Here is a 14,892-nt window from a genome sequence, read left to right as displayed (position 1 = left end):
TTGCCTCTCTGCGTGTGATTGTGGATTTGTTTACTGGGTAGGTGTGTTTGTGTGAATGGCTCTATTTACCCGCTTCAGCCCTTCATTCCACCTGTGTAACTGTAGTGCCTCCCTTACAGGGGGGAACTTTACCCTGGCCGAGCTGGGAGTGTGCGAGCAAACGCCCGTTCCACATTCTGCCGCCGTCCCCTACTGTCCGGAACTCGGGCTCCTCCAGAGGGGCTACTCCCTCAGTGCTGGCTCCGATGCAGACTCTGACCCAGACGGCCCACTGTCCCCTGACAGAGCCATCCAGCTTTGGGCCGGAGGAGGAAGAGTTAAGTCCCGACGCAGCTCAGGAGTGTCCAGTCATGAGAACTCGGCCCTGACTCTCACCGACTCTGAGAATGACAATAAGTCTGATGACGAATCAGGTAGGAAACCTGGATGTGTGGTCATGATAAGATACTGGCATACAGTATATATATGCAACTGAGCTGAAAAGGAAAGACTACCACATTTTTCCGGACGGTAGAGCAGCACCCACTACATTTTTGGAGAAAAATATATTTTTTCATATGTTAGCTGCACCCTGCACACTATAAACCGCCTATATATAATGGTATATATGTGTCATCATCATGGAACCACTAGCTGCTGAAGCTAGTAGCTCTTCACTCACCTAAACAGACTCAATAACTTCACGGTGATGTTTTGGTGAATTTTCTGAGGACTGAAACAATCCAAAAAGAATGCCATTGTAAGTTAAAGGCCTACTGAAATGAAATGTTCTTATTTAAACGGGGATAGCAGATCCTTTCTATGTGCCATACTTGATTATTTCGCGATATTGCCATATTTTTGCTGAAAGGATTTAGTAGACAACATTGACAATCAAGTTTGCAACTTTTGGTCGCTGATAAAAAAGCCTTGCCTGTACCGGAAGTAGCGTGACGTCACAGGTTGTGGAGCGCCTCACATCTGCACATTGTTTACAATCATGGCCACCAGCAGCGAGAGCGATTCGGACCGAGAAAGCGACGATTACCCCATTAATTTGAGCGAGGATGAAAGATTTGTGGATGAGGAAAGTGAGAGTGAAGGATTAGAGGGCAGTGGAAGCGATTCAGATAGGGAAGATGCTGTGAGAGGCGGGTGGGACCTGATATTCAGCTGGGAATGACTAAAACAGTAAATAAACACAAGACATATATATACTCTATTAGCCACAACACAACCAGGCTTATATTTAATATGCCACAAATTAATCTGCACAACAAACACCTCCCCCCTCCCGTCCATATAACCCACCAATACAACTCAAACCCCCGCACAACACACTCAATCCCACAGCCCAAAGTACCGTTCACCTCCGTAAAGTTCATACAGCACATATATTTCCCCAAAGTTACATACGTGACATGCACATAGCGGCACGCACGTACGGGCAAGCGATCAAATGTTGGGAAGCCAAAGCTGCATACTCACGGTAGCGCGTCTGCTATCCAACTCAAAGTCCTCCTGGTTGTGTTGCTGCAGCTGGCCGCTAATACACCGCTACCCACCTACAGCTTTCTTCTTTGCTGTCTTCATTGTTCATTAAACAAATTGCAAAAGATTCACCAACACAGATGTCCAGAATACTGTGGAATTTTGCGATGAAAACAGACGACTTAATAGCTGGCCACAATGGTGTCCCAATATGTCCGCTACAATCTGTGACGTCACGCGCAAACGTCATCATACCGAGACGTTTTCAGCAGAATATTTTGCGGGAAATTTAAAATTGCACTTTACTAATCTAACCCGGCCGTATTGGCATGTGTTGCAATGTTAACATTTCATCATTGATATATAAACTATCAGGCTGCGTGGTCGGTAGTAGTGGGTTTCAGTAGGCCTTTAATACTACTAACACGGACACTTGTAAACGTGTTAGCATGTTAGCTAATGTTAAAGACGCTAGCTTGGGATGGTTTAGTAAGTATGAATAGTTTTAGTTGTATTGTAAAAGCTACAAACGTTGCTTGGAGTGATGAATGAAGAATCCATACAAGTAGAAAACGCTATGGACACATAAGACGGAACCACACTTGTACTTCCGGTTGAAAACACTGAACTAAAGGAAATACTCTGGACGTTCACCAATCAGCACTTGCAGTGAGCAAACTTGTTTAAAAGATGGCGCCATAGCACAACATAGCACAAACACTAACACACCTTTTCAATGTCTTTGCTTGTGTTTTTTTTAAAACTGTTATCATTAGGGCCGTCGACGAAGAAAAATACATAAATTGCAAAAGATGCATCGTTTTATAAGCTGCAGGGTTCAAAGCGTAGGAAAAATTAGCGGTGTAAGATTAAATGAACTGATCCTAACATTTATGCTGAATAGACCCTTCAGTACGTGCAGCTGTCAGTGTTTGTACTGTCATGAAAAACCTTGGAAAGTCATGGTATTTAAAAATAAAATTTTAAGACCCGAGAAACGTTATGGAAAATAATATATTTTTGTAAGTTCATGGAAAAGTAATGGAATTCATTGATATTTTAGAGGGGTCATATTATGCAAAACCAATTGTTCTTACCTGTTGGTTCTGGTTTTTGTGTATTTGGAATCTCCCTAAATCCCGGAAATTTAAATCCAAACAAAGGAGGTGGTGCAGAGATATTGATATATTTTTTTTTTTCTTTTTACAAACCAGTCATTTGGAATGTGAGACGATTCTGACGCATTGTGCCACAGTTACGTCAGGGAGATAACCAAATATGGTAGACATTTACCTGAAAAGCTTTGTGCGAGTGCACCATTTTTTCCCAGTTGTAGCCCAAATTTGTTGTCAATAAGTTCCTTCTTTTTCTTCTTTTTCTCTCATCTATCCTGTAATGGGGCAAAGTGGCTCGCACATGCACGTGCGTGATAAAATCCTGAGCTGTTGCCATTTCTAATACAAAGTAGCGTATATTTCTGACTTATATATGTTAGTAGACTCGATATGGAAGAGCCAAAAGCTACAACATGGCTGACGGGGTGGAGATACAGACGAAGGGGGCACTAGCCTGTAGTAGGACTTTGAACACGTAAATAAGACCGCCCACAAAACAGCGCCCTCTGAAAAGACAGCCAGATAGCGGCTTGATGATGGTCTGTAAAACATAATCTATGCAAAATGTTGACCAAAGCCCCACAATTACATTTCATGGAGACCACAAGGAAGTTAATGTAGAAACAAAATTTTAATATGAACCCTTTAAATTCCATTAATCCAAACAAAATCAATGTCTTAATCCAAATTGCAGAAAAATGTACCTCTGGTGAGAACAAATGTGCTTATGTCTGTGCTTTTGGGTTTTCTCAGCACTTTAAAAGTCTGTTCCTCTCATTAGTGTCCCAACAAAAGACATATGTAGTGCTGTAGTGCGAAAGCCTCAACCACCGTTTCTCCACCAAATTGAATAATATGTGAGGCTGTGGAATGGAGCAGAAGTAAAGACTAAGGGCCTGAATTACTAAATTGCTGAATAGAAGTTATGTCTAATATTTTTTTATTCCTGACGATCAAACATTTTGACACAAAGACATAGGACGAAAATTTCTCGTTTGTCCATCGCGAGCACTCATCCTGCAGCCGTGTGTGGGACTTTCAGTTTGCATGTCCTTCTGACACATGCTAATTAAATTGGAAAATAGTGCTTGCAAAACAATGAGTGTTGATGAATTACATTGCATGGGCTAAATAAAACATTTAAAAACAAATTTTCTCCTCACAGTTTTGTGGGTGTTTTATGACCAACATATATTTTGCATATTGATGAAAACAGACGCAAAATGGATTGCACGCCTTATTCTGCTCACTTAACAGACACAAAAAACTTTTGCACACGTTTAGTAGATTAGATTAGCATGTGCTATCAAGTTTGCACGTGTTTTAGTACACGCAGACCTTTAGTAAATCAGGTCCCAAATGTGTTGGAACTGAAATATGAGAAGCTATCTCAGTGTTCCTGCTTGGAGATATTGTGTTTTTGAAAGGCATCATACATTTCAGATGTAAACCTAATTTTACAAAGGATTCAATACACTTTGTCATACCAGCACACATAAGAATGCACATAAATTAGTACCAAAGGTCTTCGATTTAGCCCATGGATTACTACAAGAACCGGTGGTCCCGCTGAGATAAAGCAATGTCTTCTGGTCTTAGAAATTCAAATCAAATCTAGTAAAAGTCATGGAAAATCATTGATAAAAAAGTGTATGAACTCTTACCTGTACAAAGTAACTCAACTAATAATTTGTATTTCAATATTTCAACCAACTAAGTTTTAATTCACTTAAGAATTTGCTCAAGAGGACAAGGATAGGCTCAGGAAGAAGATTATGGAATTAATTAAAAAACAAAGCCATATTTGTCCTTGAGGTACTCATCTATAACAATAAATTGATAATGGTGGTGTAGAACTGCACTGCAATATGTTATGATATGAGAAGCGAGATTTTCTTTGGATCTCATTAGGTTGCACAGGTACACAAATGCTGAAGCAGAACATCAGTCTTAATGGTGTGACTTTGCACTTCAGGTTCCCACTACAGCGCCAGAATGTTGTGAGTAAGAGAGTCTAACACATGTAACAACACCCCATTCCACATGGCAGCGTCCTACGACTACATGAATCACAATAATTACGTTGAATGTTAAATCTGACATGAGGTTACTATGAGCTGGCATTAGTAGGTGTTCAAGCGGAGACACGTTATGATGAGGTATATTTGCTGGTTGCTCTATATAAAGACATTACCGTATTTTCCGGACCATAGGGCACACCGGATTATAACGGGTACTGCCGATGAATGGTCTATTTTGGATCTTTTTTCATAAATTAGGCGCACCGGATTATAGGGCGCATTAAAGGAGTCATAGTATTAGAATGTTTTTCTATATTGAAAACACTTATTCGTGTTATACATAACATGTAATGGTGGTTCCTTGGTCATTATGTTGTATAGGTTATGTTTTACAGATCATCTTCAAGCCGCTTTCTGACAGTCGCTTCTGGATGCGCCGTTCTGTGGGCGGTCTTATTTACGTGGCTCATCTTCAGCAGCGTCTTCTCCCCGTCATCTTTGTTGTAGCGCTGTAACGTGCAAGGACGGGAGTGGAAGAAGTGTCAAAAGATGGAGCTAATGTTTTAATGACATTCAGACTTTACTTAAATTAATAACTCATTCGGAAACAACAACACCGGAAATGTGTCCCATGAAAAACCGTCCGACCGGAACTCTCTAATAACTAAAGGTCCTTGGGTGCATAATATAAACTCACTACACCGGTATGTTTTAGCGCTTTCTTGACGAGTTTACTGACAGATATAAGTAAGAACTTTACACTACTTTATAATAGAAATGGCAACAGCGGATGATGAATGTCCCATAAAAAGAAGATAGAGGAAAAGAAGAAGCTTATTTACTATGGGGTCGGCGCGGACGTGCGCAATTTTTCAGGAATTATGCAGATCCCAAATACAGATCAGCAGGTACCAGAAGGTAAGAAAAGTTGCTATTGCATAATATTGCGAAACAAAACGCCAGATAATATGACTTACCTTCTACACACACCATAATAATACTCGTACATTTAACGTCGTACTAAAACATTTTGATGGATTTTTGAGCACCGTGTGTAATGTTCAAAATTTTCAATGGAACATTTAAAATGTTGGTGTTGTTTACTTGAGACATATTGCCATCATAGTGCAGCCTACACTTATCTCTTATGTTTGACTGCCATCTACTGGTCACACTTATCATTACACCACGTACCAAATAAAATAGCTTCGAGGTGGATAAGCCAAACCAAACGTATTCCTTACATTAGGTATAGTCTGGAAAATACAACACATGTTTGGGGAGAATATTTGACAAGTTCCTCGACTCTTGATGTTCTCCTCTACTACTACCATTGTCTCCCGATATCCCTCCACACCACTAATAGTGCATTACCTAACAAGTTAGCTTATTTCATCACATCCAATTCCATAATATTGTGTACATAAAGTGATGACATACATTATACAGTATCTTTACTCCATTTTCCTCTTTTTCTTTTCTATTTTTTCTAAATTGGCCATATCTTGGCTTCGCCGTTTTCTTTTTTATGATGTTTTGTTGACACTTAATCATTCTTCTATATTAGCTCTCGCCAATGCTGCTGATGTCATTTGAATGTGTTGCTTGAGGCTTTCCTGTTGCATTTCCCTGTTAAACTAATAATTCATTGAGCAAATAGGATTTAGATGTTTTTTACATAACCGGTTGACACAACAGCACAGAATAGCAAGGATGAATGGGCTCAAGAAGTAACAAAAACCGATAAATGATGGGTGAGACAAAAAACTGACTTGAGAGAAGATTGTCAAATGTGCCTTGCATGGATACAAGTAGTAGCTCATGGGGAAAAAAACAGTATTATAGGGAAGCCTTCATTCTGCAATGATGATGATAAGAAGAAAACATACTCGTGGTTTGCATGTTGGCACAGTCAGGAGATCCATGTGTGAATGTGAATGTGAACGGTTGTTTGTCGATATGTGACCTGTCATTGGCTGGCGACCAGTTTTGAAAATGAAAAATGTCAATGAAAAAATGGCCATTTTTCATTGACTCCAAAGGGAAGCTGAACTTCCTCTCTAAGTTTAATACAATAATTGGTAAAATACACCTGGTGCAGACTTCAAACCGCATTAATAGCATGCTAGTATGTGCTTCATTGTGGGGGTATGTTGAAGATGAATCTGCTGTTGAGTGAGTTTGCTCTCCGATGCGATCTCTCTTCTCTCGGCAGCAGCATGGACGCTCCCTGTGTAAATCTTTGCAGTAAATCCTTGCCGAAGCTTTAGCTTCAGCTCAAGGAAGCTCACAGCGGGCAAGTAAACCCTGATTAGATAAATAGTAAAAAAAAAAACATCACTTCCAGGGAAGCTGAGCTGCAGAAGTGGGCTGGCCTGGACCCTGGTTCTGCATGATGATTGGATGATCTGTCCGTGGCTGGATCCCTTTTTGATTATTTCATTCTTATTGATATTTATAAACCCTCAAAATAGCATTTTTAAGTTTAATTACGTTGTTCAGAGTTGATCCGAAGACTTTTCCAAGCCTCTTAGTGACGTTTTCTTTGTTTAAAATTACTAGCGACAAATCTAGCAACTGTTTTGTACGTTATTAGAGACTATAACCGGGTTTGGAGACTGACTTCTGTCGTGCTGCAGTTACTGTCCTTAAAAAGTTAAAGTACCAATGATTGTCACACACACACTAAGTGTGGTGAGATTATCCTCTGCATTTGACCCATCACCCTCGCCCCCTGGGCAGTAAGGGGAGCAGCGGCGGCCGCGCCCGGGAATCATTTTTGGTGATTTAACCCCCAATTCCAACCCTTGATGCTGAGTGCCAAGCAGGGAGGTAATGGATCCCATTGTTATAGTCTTTGGTATGACTCGGCCGGAGTTTGAACTCACGACCTACCGATCTCAGGGCGGACACTCTAACCACTGGGCCACTGAGCAGGTCAACCAGCAGTAAGTGCTGCTGTGAGCCCATCCACCCTTCTTCCCAGGTCAAAAATTAACTTCCCCACCTTGAAAGACCAGCAGCTGCCACTGGTCCAGGGTTTACCCCGCCTCTTGCCGAAGCCATTTAGGGGTAGGTTCCAGCATACTAATGAGCATACCAATGAAGATAAGCGGTACAGAAAATGGATGGAAGGATGGGTTCCCAGCAGAGTAGGTTTGAACAGTTCCCCAGGGGAATTATCTTCCTCCAGCAACTTTGTTTATTGCAGACTGAAGTAGTCGTAAACCTCAGTGTGGGATCCTCAGATGTGTCAACAGAGGTTAATGAAAAGTGGATGGAAGGAACAAACAACTGCCTAATTAATTACGTTTTCATCAGCCGCCTGAACAGATGTGCTTAAACCTCTGTTGGACTGTAGGACATCCAAATCCGAGACTTGTGTCAACTGATCAAACGACTCAACACCCATTAAACACATCATGAAACACCTTACCCGAGATGCAACTCTCATCCCAACGGCTAATAATTGGTTTGTGGTTAATTAGCAAGCTAATCTTGCATCCCACAATATCTGCTGCAGAGGATGCTCCTGCTCTCTCTAAGACTTTTAAGGCTTTGAAAATTAACATATTAATCTGGCGCTAAATTATGATTATCATCTGCTAGCCGCATGATGTGACTGAGTAATATTGTCATAAAATATTTTCTTCCTGCACTTCAGAGGTAAACAAAACTTATTGATTTCGCAGCTGTTTGCTGACTCAAATATGTAGTTAATAAATCATTAATCATAATGTTTTTTAGTGATATTTTACTTCCAAAAGACCCATTTACTTTATCTCTAAAAATAAATCAAATGGACAATTTTAAAGTTATGTCGTTTTTAACATAGGCCTACTGAAATGAATTGTTTTTATTTAAACGGGGATAGCAGATCCATTCTATGTGTCATACTTGATCATTTCGCGATATTGCCATATTTTTGCTGAAAGGATTTAGTAGAGAATATCGACGATAAAGTTTTGCTCGCTGATAAAAAAGCCTTGCCTGTACCGGAAGTAGCGTAACGTCACAGGTTGAAAGGCTCCTCACATTTCCCCATTGTTTAAAATGCAGCGAGAGCGATTCGGATTGAGAAAGCGACGATTACCCCATTAATTTGAACGAGGATGAAAGATTTGTGGGTGAGGAATGTGAGAGTGAAGGACCAGAGTGCAGTGCAGGACGTATCTTTTTTCGCTCAGACCGTAACTTAGGTATAAGGGCTCATTGGATTCCACACTTTCTCCTTTTTCTATTGTGGATCACGGATTTGTATTTTAAACCACCTCAGATACTATATCCTCTTGAAAATGAGAGTCGAGAACGCGAAATGGACATTCACAGTGACTTTTATCTCCACGACAATACATCGGCAAAGCTCTTTAGCTACTGTTGCGTCGACCAGCATTCCTCCAATGGGGAATTCAAATTGCTAGTCTCTCCCAGATTCTTTTTATGGCAATACGCTGATGTTTATATTCAATCTCCAGGCAATAGTTGGTATTTTGTAGTTTATTCTCAAAGCTTAGAGGACAAACCTGAGACCAACCCAGCACCCAAGCGTTCCCTAGCCTGGTCCAGATCGGTCTACCAAAACCCCGGAACTCCTGTCTACTTCCTCCTTCTCCTGTCCCCCCCACCTGCTGTTTCCCCAGTCTAGCTGTGCTCCGTATCTTAGGAATGTAATGGCAGTCTCAACAAAGACAGCGCTCTGACTCTAACACTCGAATCCAAGCACTTTGTACCACACGAGACATTAGCTGATGTAAATATGACTATAGGAGTTTTTAGAAAGAAGTAACACTTAAATATGGATATGCTTCCAACACTACAGAGCTAACGTGATAGCGTCAGGCTTAAATGCAGATAGAAACAAAAGAAATAAACCCCTGACTGGAAGGATAGACAGAAAATCAACAATACTATTAAATCATGGACCTGTAACTACACGGTTAATGCTTTCCAGGCTGGCGAAGCTTAACAATGCTGTTGCTAACGACGCCATTGAAGCTAACTTAGCAACAGGACCTCACAGAGCTATGCTAAAAACATTAGCTATCCATCTACGCCAGCCCTCATCTGCTCATCAACACCCGTGCTCACCTGCGTTCCAGCGATCGACGGAGCGACGAAGGACTTCACCCGATCATAGATGCAGTCGGCGGCCTGGAGACGGAGGAAGTCAAGGTGAGGTTGGCGGCTAGCTCGTCGGCTATCCATCTCAAAGTCCTCCTGGTTGTGTTGCTGTAGACCGCCGCTAATACACCAATCCCACCTACAACTTTCTTCTTTGCAATCTTCATTGTTCATTAAACAAATTGCAAAAGATTCACCAACACAGATGTCTAGAATACTGTGGAATTTTGAGATGAAAAAAGAGCTTTTTGTATTGGATTCAATGGGGTCCGAATACTTCCGTTTCAACGATTGACGTCACACGCATACGTCATCATACATAGACGTTTTCAACCGGAAGTTTTGCGGGATATTTAAAATTGCACTTTATAAGTTAACCCGGCCGTATTGGCATGTGTTGCAATGTTAAGATTTCATCATTGATATATAAACTATCAGACTGCGTGGTCGGTAGTAGTGGGTTTCAGTAGGCCTTTAACATTGACACTACTCACAGGGTCCTGTGACTCTTAGTGTCAGGGTTGCCAGATGGAAATGATCGTGCCTACCTGAATAGATAGTGCTCAGGACCATCTGCTACAGAAGCATATTACCACAGACTGTACATAGTACAGCTAATAATGCAGTTTTACATTTAAATAAACAGCACTTTTGGAAAAAAGCTGACACTGAAAGCAAGGCGCCGCCACCTGGCTGTAAATCGGCACGTGAGACACTTCACAACATCAGGTGCATAACAAGATGTAACATGTTTTTCATGTATGAGGTGGTGGTATTGTCTGATTTAGGGTTGGTGTTAAGGCAAGGGTGTTGAAATAGTTTTCACCGAGAGCCATATCAGCAAAACAACAGATGCCGCCTTAGAGTAAGTTGTGTTTGGAAGACTGTAAATGTAACAAAATGTATATTACAATTACTACAGACATAGTGTTGAATCACTGTATGTGTATTTATTACTTATTATATTTAAGAATATAACATATGCATGGTGTACATACTGTAGACCAGAAAAGGGCACTTATTTTGACTCGTGGAGCCACATTGAGAGAAAAATGTGTCTGGGGGGCCAATGTGTATGTGTGTATAAATTATATATACACATTTAGCTGTAAAAATCTGCTGTACAGTATGTATGTTTGGTTCCCTTTTTTAAGAAACACTAATACCGAAAGACACAATGTCCGATAGTTCTAAAAATGTTATGACAGACCACCTCAAAAACGTTTTTTACTGAATGGGACACCCACAATGTACATTAAAATAAAGAAAGTGGGATTTACAATATTAACTATGAACAATAAAACACTGAATATTAACAGCATATGAACGTTGCTCCTCTTTTACTTGTCAGACCAGCTCCTCGATAGTTGGGTATCTTTTACGATCAAGTAAAACACAACAAAAATGTAACAAACAGCAATATATGAATGCAAAGTGTAATAAACACCTACAATATGAGATATTATCACTTTTACGCAGAACTTTGTTGTAAAAATCTGCTTCCACATCTGTTTCTGACACACGCGTTTCGGGCTGGCTGCTCTGAAAACAAACCCCGCCCACTCTGGTTTGTTCCTCGTCTGAGCTGTTGTGACGTAGATTACCGTGATAACTCGTATAACACCCAAAAGCGCAGATTTCGACAATTGAAATACTTTCTATAGTTCAAGATTTACGGTAATTTAAAAACAGCATTGCACATCATAATAGTGGCTACAGTTTTGATGTTGACGGTCTAAAAAAAAATATGTAGAACGTCCGGCGGGCCGGATTGAAAATGTGTGGCCCGCGGGCCGTATTTTGCCCAGGTCTGCTGTAGACAGTTTATTTCAGCATCAACTGTGTTGGTTATATTAATTTAAGACTGTGTTACTTAATTACAAAGTAAACACCTCGGCTTTCACACAGCACTGTCAATGAATTCATTATTCTGCCCTAGCTATGCATTTCCAGCGTGTGCAACTAGTTAACAGCATGCGGAAACACAAACTCCAGAATATTTGTTGGGGATTGACCTTTCTTCTTTTGAATAATTTTCCTTCCTCAGTTGTATTTCCTTCACACTTCTTCGTTTATTTAAATTTTTTTAGTGTTGAATGTGTAGTTTCCTTCTACTCACCCCACTGCTGCTTCATTGTGTCACTGTTGCCCCCTATGGGCTGGCGGGAGTACTGCATAAATGAGCAACCCTAGTTTTAAAGGCCTACTGAAAGCCACTACTACCGACCACGCAGTCTGATAGTTTATATATCAATGATGAAATCTTAACATTGCAACACATGCCAATACGGCCGGGTTAACTTATAAAGTGCAATTTTAAATTTGCCGGGAAACTTCCGGTTGAAAACGTCTATGTATGATGATGTTTGCGCGTGACGTCAATGGTTGAACCGGAAGTATTGGGACACATTGTATCCCAAAACAAACAGCTCTGTTTTCATCGTAAAATTCCACAGTATTCTGGACATCTGTGTTGGTGAATCTTTTGCAATTTGTTTAATGAACAATGAAGACTGCAAAGAAGAAAGCTGTATGTGGGATCGGTGTATTAGCGGCTGGCTGCAGCAACACAACCAGGAGGACTTTGACTTGGATAGCAGACGCGCTATCCGACGCTAGCCGCCGACCGCATCGATGATCGGGTGAAGTCCTTCGTCGCGCCGTCGATCGCTGGAACGCAGGTGAGCACGGGTGTTGATGAGCAGATGAGGGCTGGCGTAGGTGGAGCGCTAATGTTTTTATCATAGCTCTGACGAGGTCTTGCAGCTAAGTTAGCATCAATGACGTCGTTAGCAACAGCATTGCTAGGCTTCGACAGGCGGCACAGCATTAACCGTGTAGTTACAGGTCCAGGGTAGTAGTATTGTTGATCTTCTGTCTATCCTTCTAGTCAGGGGCTTATTTCTTTTGTTTCTATCTGCATTTAAGCATGATGCTATCACGTTAGCTCCGTAGCTAAAGTGCTTCACCGATGTATTGTCGTGGAGATAAAAGTCACTGTGAATGTCCATTTTGCGTTCTCGACTCTCATTTTCAAGAGGATATAGTATCCGAGGTGGTTTAAAATACAAATCCGTGATCCACAATAGAAAAAGGAGAAAGTGTGGAATCCAATGAACCCTTGTACCTAAGTTACGGTCAGAGCATAAAAAGATATGTCCTGCACTGCACTCTAGTCCTTCACTCTCACGTTCCTCATCCACAAATCTTTCATCCTCGCTCAAATTAATGGGGTAATCGTCGCTTTCTCGGTCCGAATCGCTCTCGCTTCTGGTGTAAACAATGGGGAAATGTGAGGAGCCATTCAACCTGCCACGTCACGCTACTTCCGGTACAGGCAAGGCTTTTTTTATCAGCGACCAAAAGTTGCGAACTTTATCGTCGATGTTCTCTACTAAATCCTTTCAGCAAAAATATGGCAATATCGCGAAATGATCAAGTATTACACATAGAATGGATCTGCTATCCCCGTTTAAATTTAAAAAAAAAAATTCAGTAGGCCTTTAATAGATTCATCGAGCCTATTTTGGTGATAACAATTCAAAGCTTTGGCGGGCTGGATGTGCCCCGCTAGCCGCCAGTTGAATAGACCTCATTTAATGTCTGAAATAAACAAACTAGGGCTTTCAAAAATAACAAGTTAACTGATGTGATTAATCACAAAAAAATAATCACATTACTCATGTTAATCATGTTAATTAATCATGCAATTTATTTTGACCGTACATGCTCCTCTACCTTAAAACCACAGATGGTTACCTATAAGAAGGCGAGGGTTGTTACACAGTCAGTGCTCGGGAGGCAAGTTTCACTTAAAAAATACACCCAAATGGTACATTAGATAAAACCTTTGAGCAAATAAATGGCGTCTGTTCAAGTGAAACCTTTTCAAAAATGTTTTTGTATGACATTCTGATTATTAAATTCATGTCCAAACATTGAGGTCATGTTTAAAGTTTTTTTTTAATTATGCAAGCAAATAATAACCTGTGATTAATCATGATTAATCCAAATTCAAAAGTGTGATTAATCTCCTTTAAAAAACAACAACAATCAATTATATTCATTATAATTTGGAACATATTAAAATTTCACAAGCACACAATTTGGTCAAGTGATAAACTGTCCAAAAGGAGTGGAAAGAAGCATAGGTTGTCTGGTCCCACCCCTGTTCTTTAATCAGCAGGGGAAAATAAATACATAAAGAACCAAAAGAACCTCACATGTCCAAGCATTTGGCAAAGGAGGCAAGGAAAAACTCCCTAATGGGAAGAAACCTCAAACAGAATAAATCAATCAGTCAATCAAAGTTTTTTTATATAGCCGTTAATCACAAGTGTCTCAAAGGGCTGCACAAGCCACAACGACAGCAAGGGATCATCTTTAGTGGAGACAAGTAAGCAGCGCAGAGACGTTTCCAACTGATGCACAGATGTGTCGTCCACCCAGTGTCCTGACTTTGAACAGCTAGCGCGTCATCTGTGGTTACCTAATAACCTCTCCACGCAGGAGAGGGCGGCAGAGCAGAAAAGAGACGGCAGATCAACTGGTCTAAAAGGGGGGTCTATTTAAAGGCTTGCGTATACAAATGAGTTTTAAGATGGGACTTAAATGCTTCTACTGAACAGAACCCAGGCCCTGTGGGGTGGCCGTTTATCTCCACCAGTTATTTAGAGAGTGAGAGAGAGAGAGAGAAAGAGAGAGAGAGAGAGAAGGAATAACAAATAATTCAAAAAGGAGTCTGTTAGTACATAGCAAAACATATTCTTATTCTACCCCAGCCCCATAATGAGTGTATGATAATAATTGTTGTCAATTTACTATAACAGTTCTTTAGTATGCTTTGTAAACACCATCTGCTTGTACTGTTTCTCAAACTGGCTCATGCTAGTACATTGTTTAAATTATTTCCCTAATCCATTCCATAGTTTAATCTCACATAAAGATAGACTCAAAGCTTTCAAAGTTGTGTGTGTGTATATAAATGATTTAGGTTCTGTTTATTCCTAAGATTGTATTTACTCTGTTAAGTTGGAAACATTTTTGTTGTTTAAATGTGCTATATAAATAAAGTGGATTGGATTGGATTGGTTAAGAAATACTATAGCCTATTTCTGAGCAGCCCGTTGATATTTGCGTTGTACATGATTTTTGCAGTCTAAAAA

At 40.5% G+C, this 14,892-nt stretch overlaps 1 protein-coding gene across 11 annotated transcripts in view; it reads left to right on the top strand.

Moving 5' to 3' along the window:
- tenm2a (teneurin transmembrane protein 2a) overlaps window positions 1-14,892 on the top strand; it is a 639,454-nt gene that overhangs the window by 214,373 nt on the left and 410,189 nt on the right. For all 11 annotated transcript variants that reach the window (XM_062045574.1, XM_062045572.1, XM_062045573.1 and 8 more), the window contains one exon: window positions 120-413. In XM_062045574.1, coding sequence (XP_061901558.1) covers window positions 120-413 — 294 coding nt within the window. The remainder of the gene's footprint in view (window positions 1-119; window positions 414-14,892) is intronic.

This window comes from Entelurus aequoreus, linkage group LG04 (genome assembly GCF_033978785.1).
Source record: "Entelurus aequoreus isolate RoL-2023_Sb linkage group LG04, RoL_Eaeq_v1.1, whole genome shotgun sequence".
Lineage (NCBI taxonomy): Eukaryota > Metazoa > Chordata > Actinopteri > Syngnathiformes > Syngnathidae > Entelurus > Entelurus aequoreus.
The sequence above is the reverse complement of the archived record's forward strand: the minus strand, read 5'-3'. Positions and strand labels throughout refer to the sequence as shown.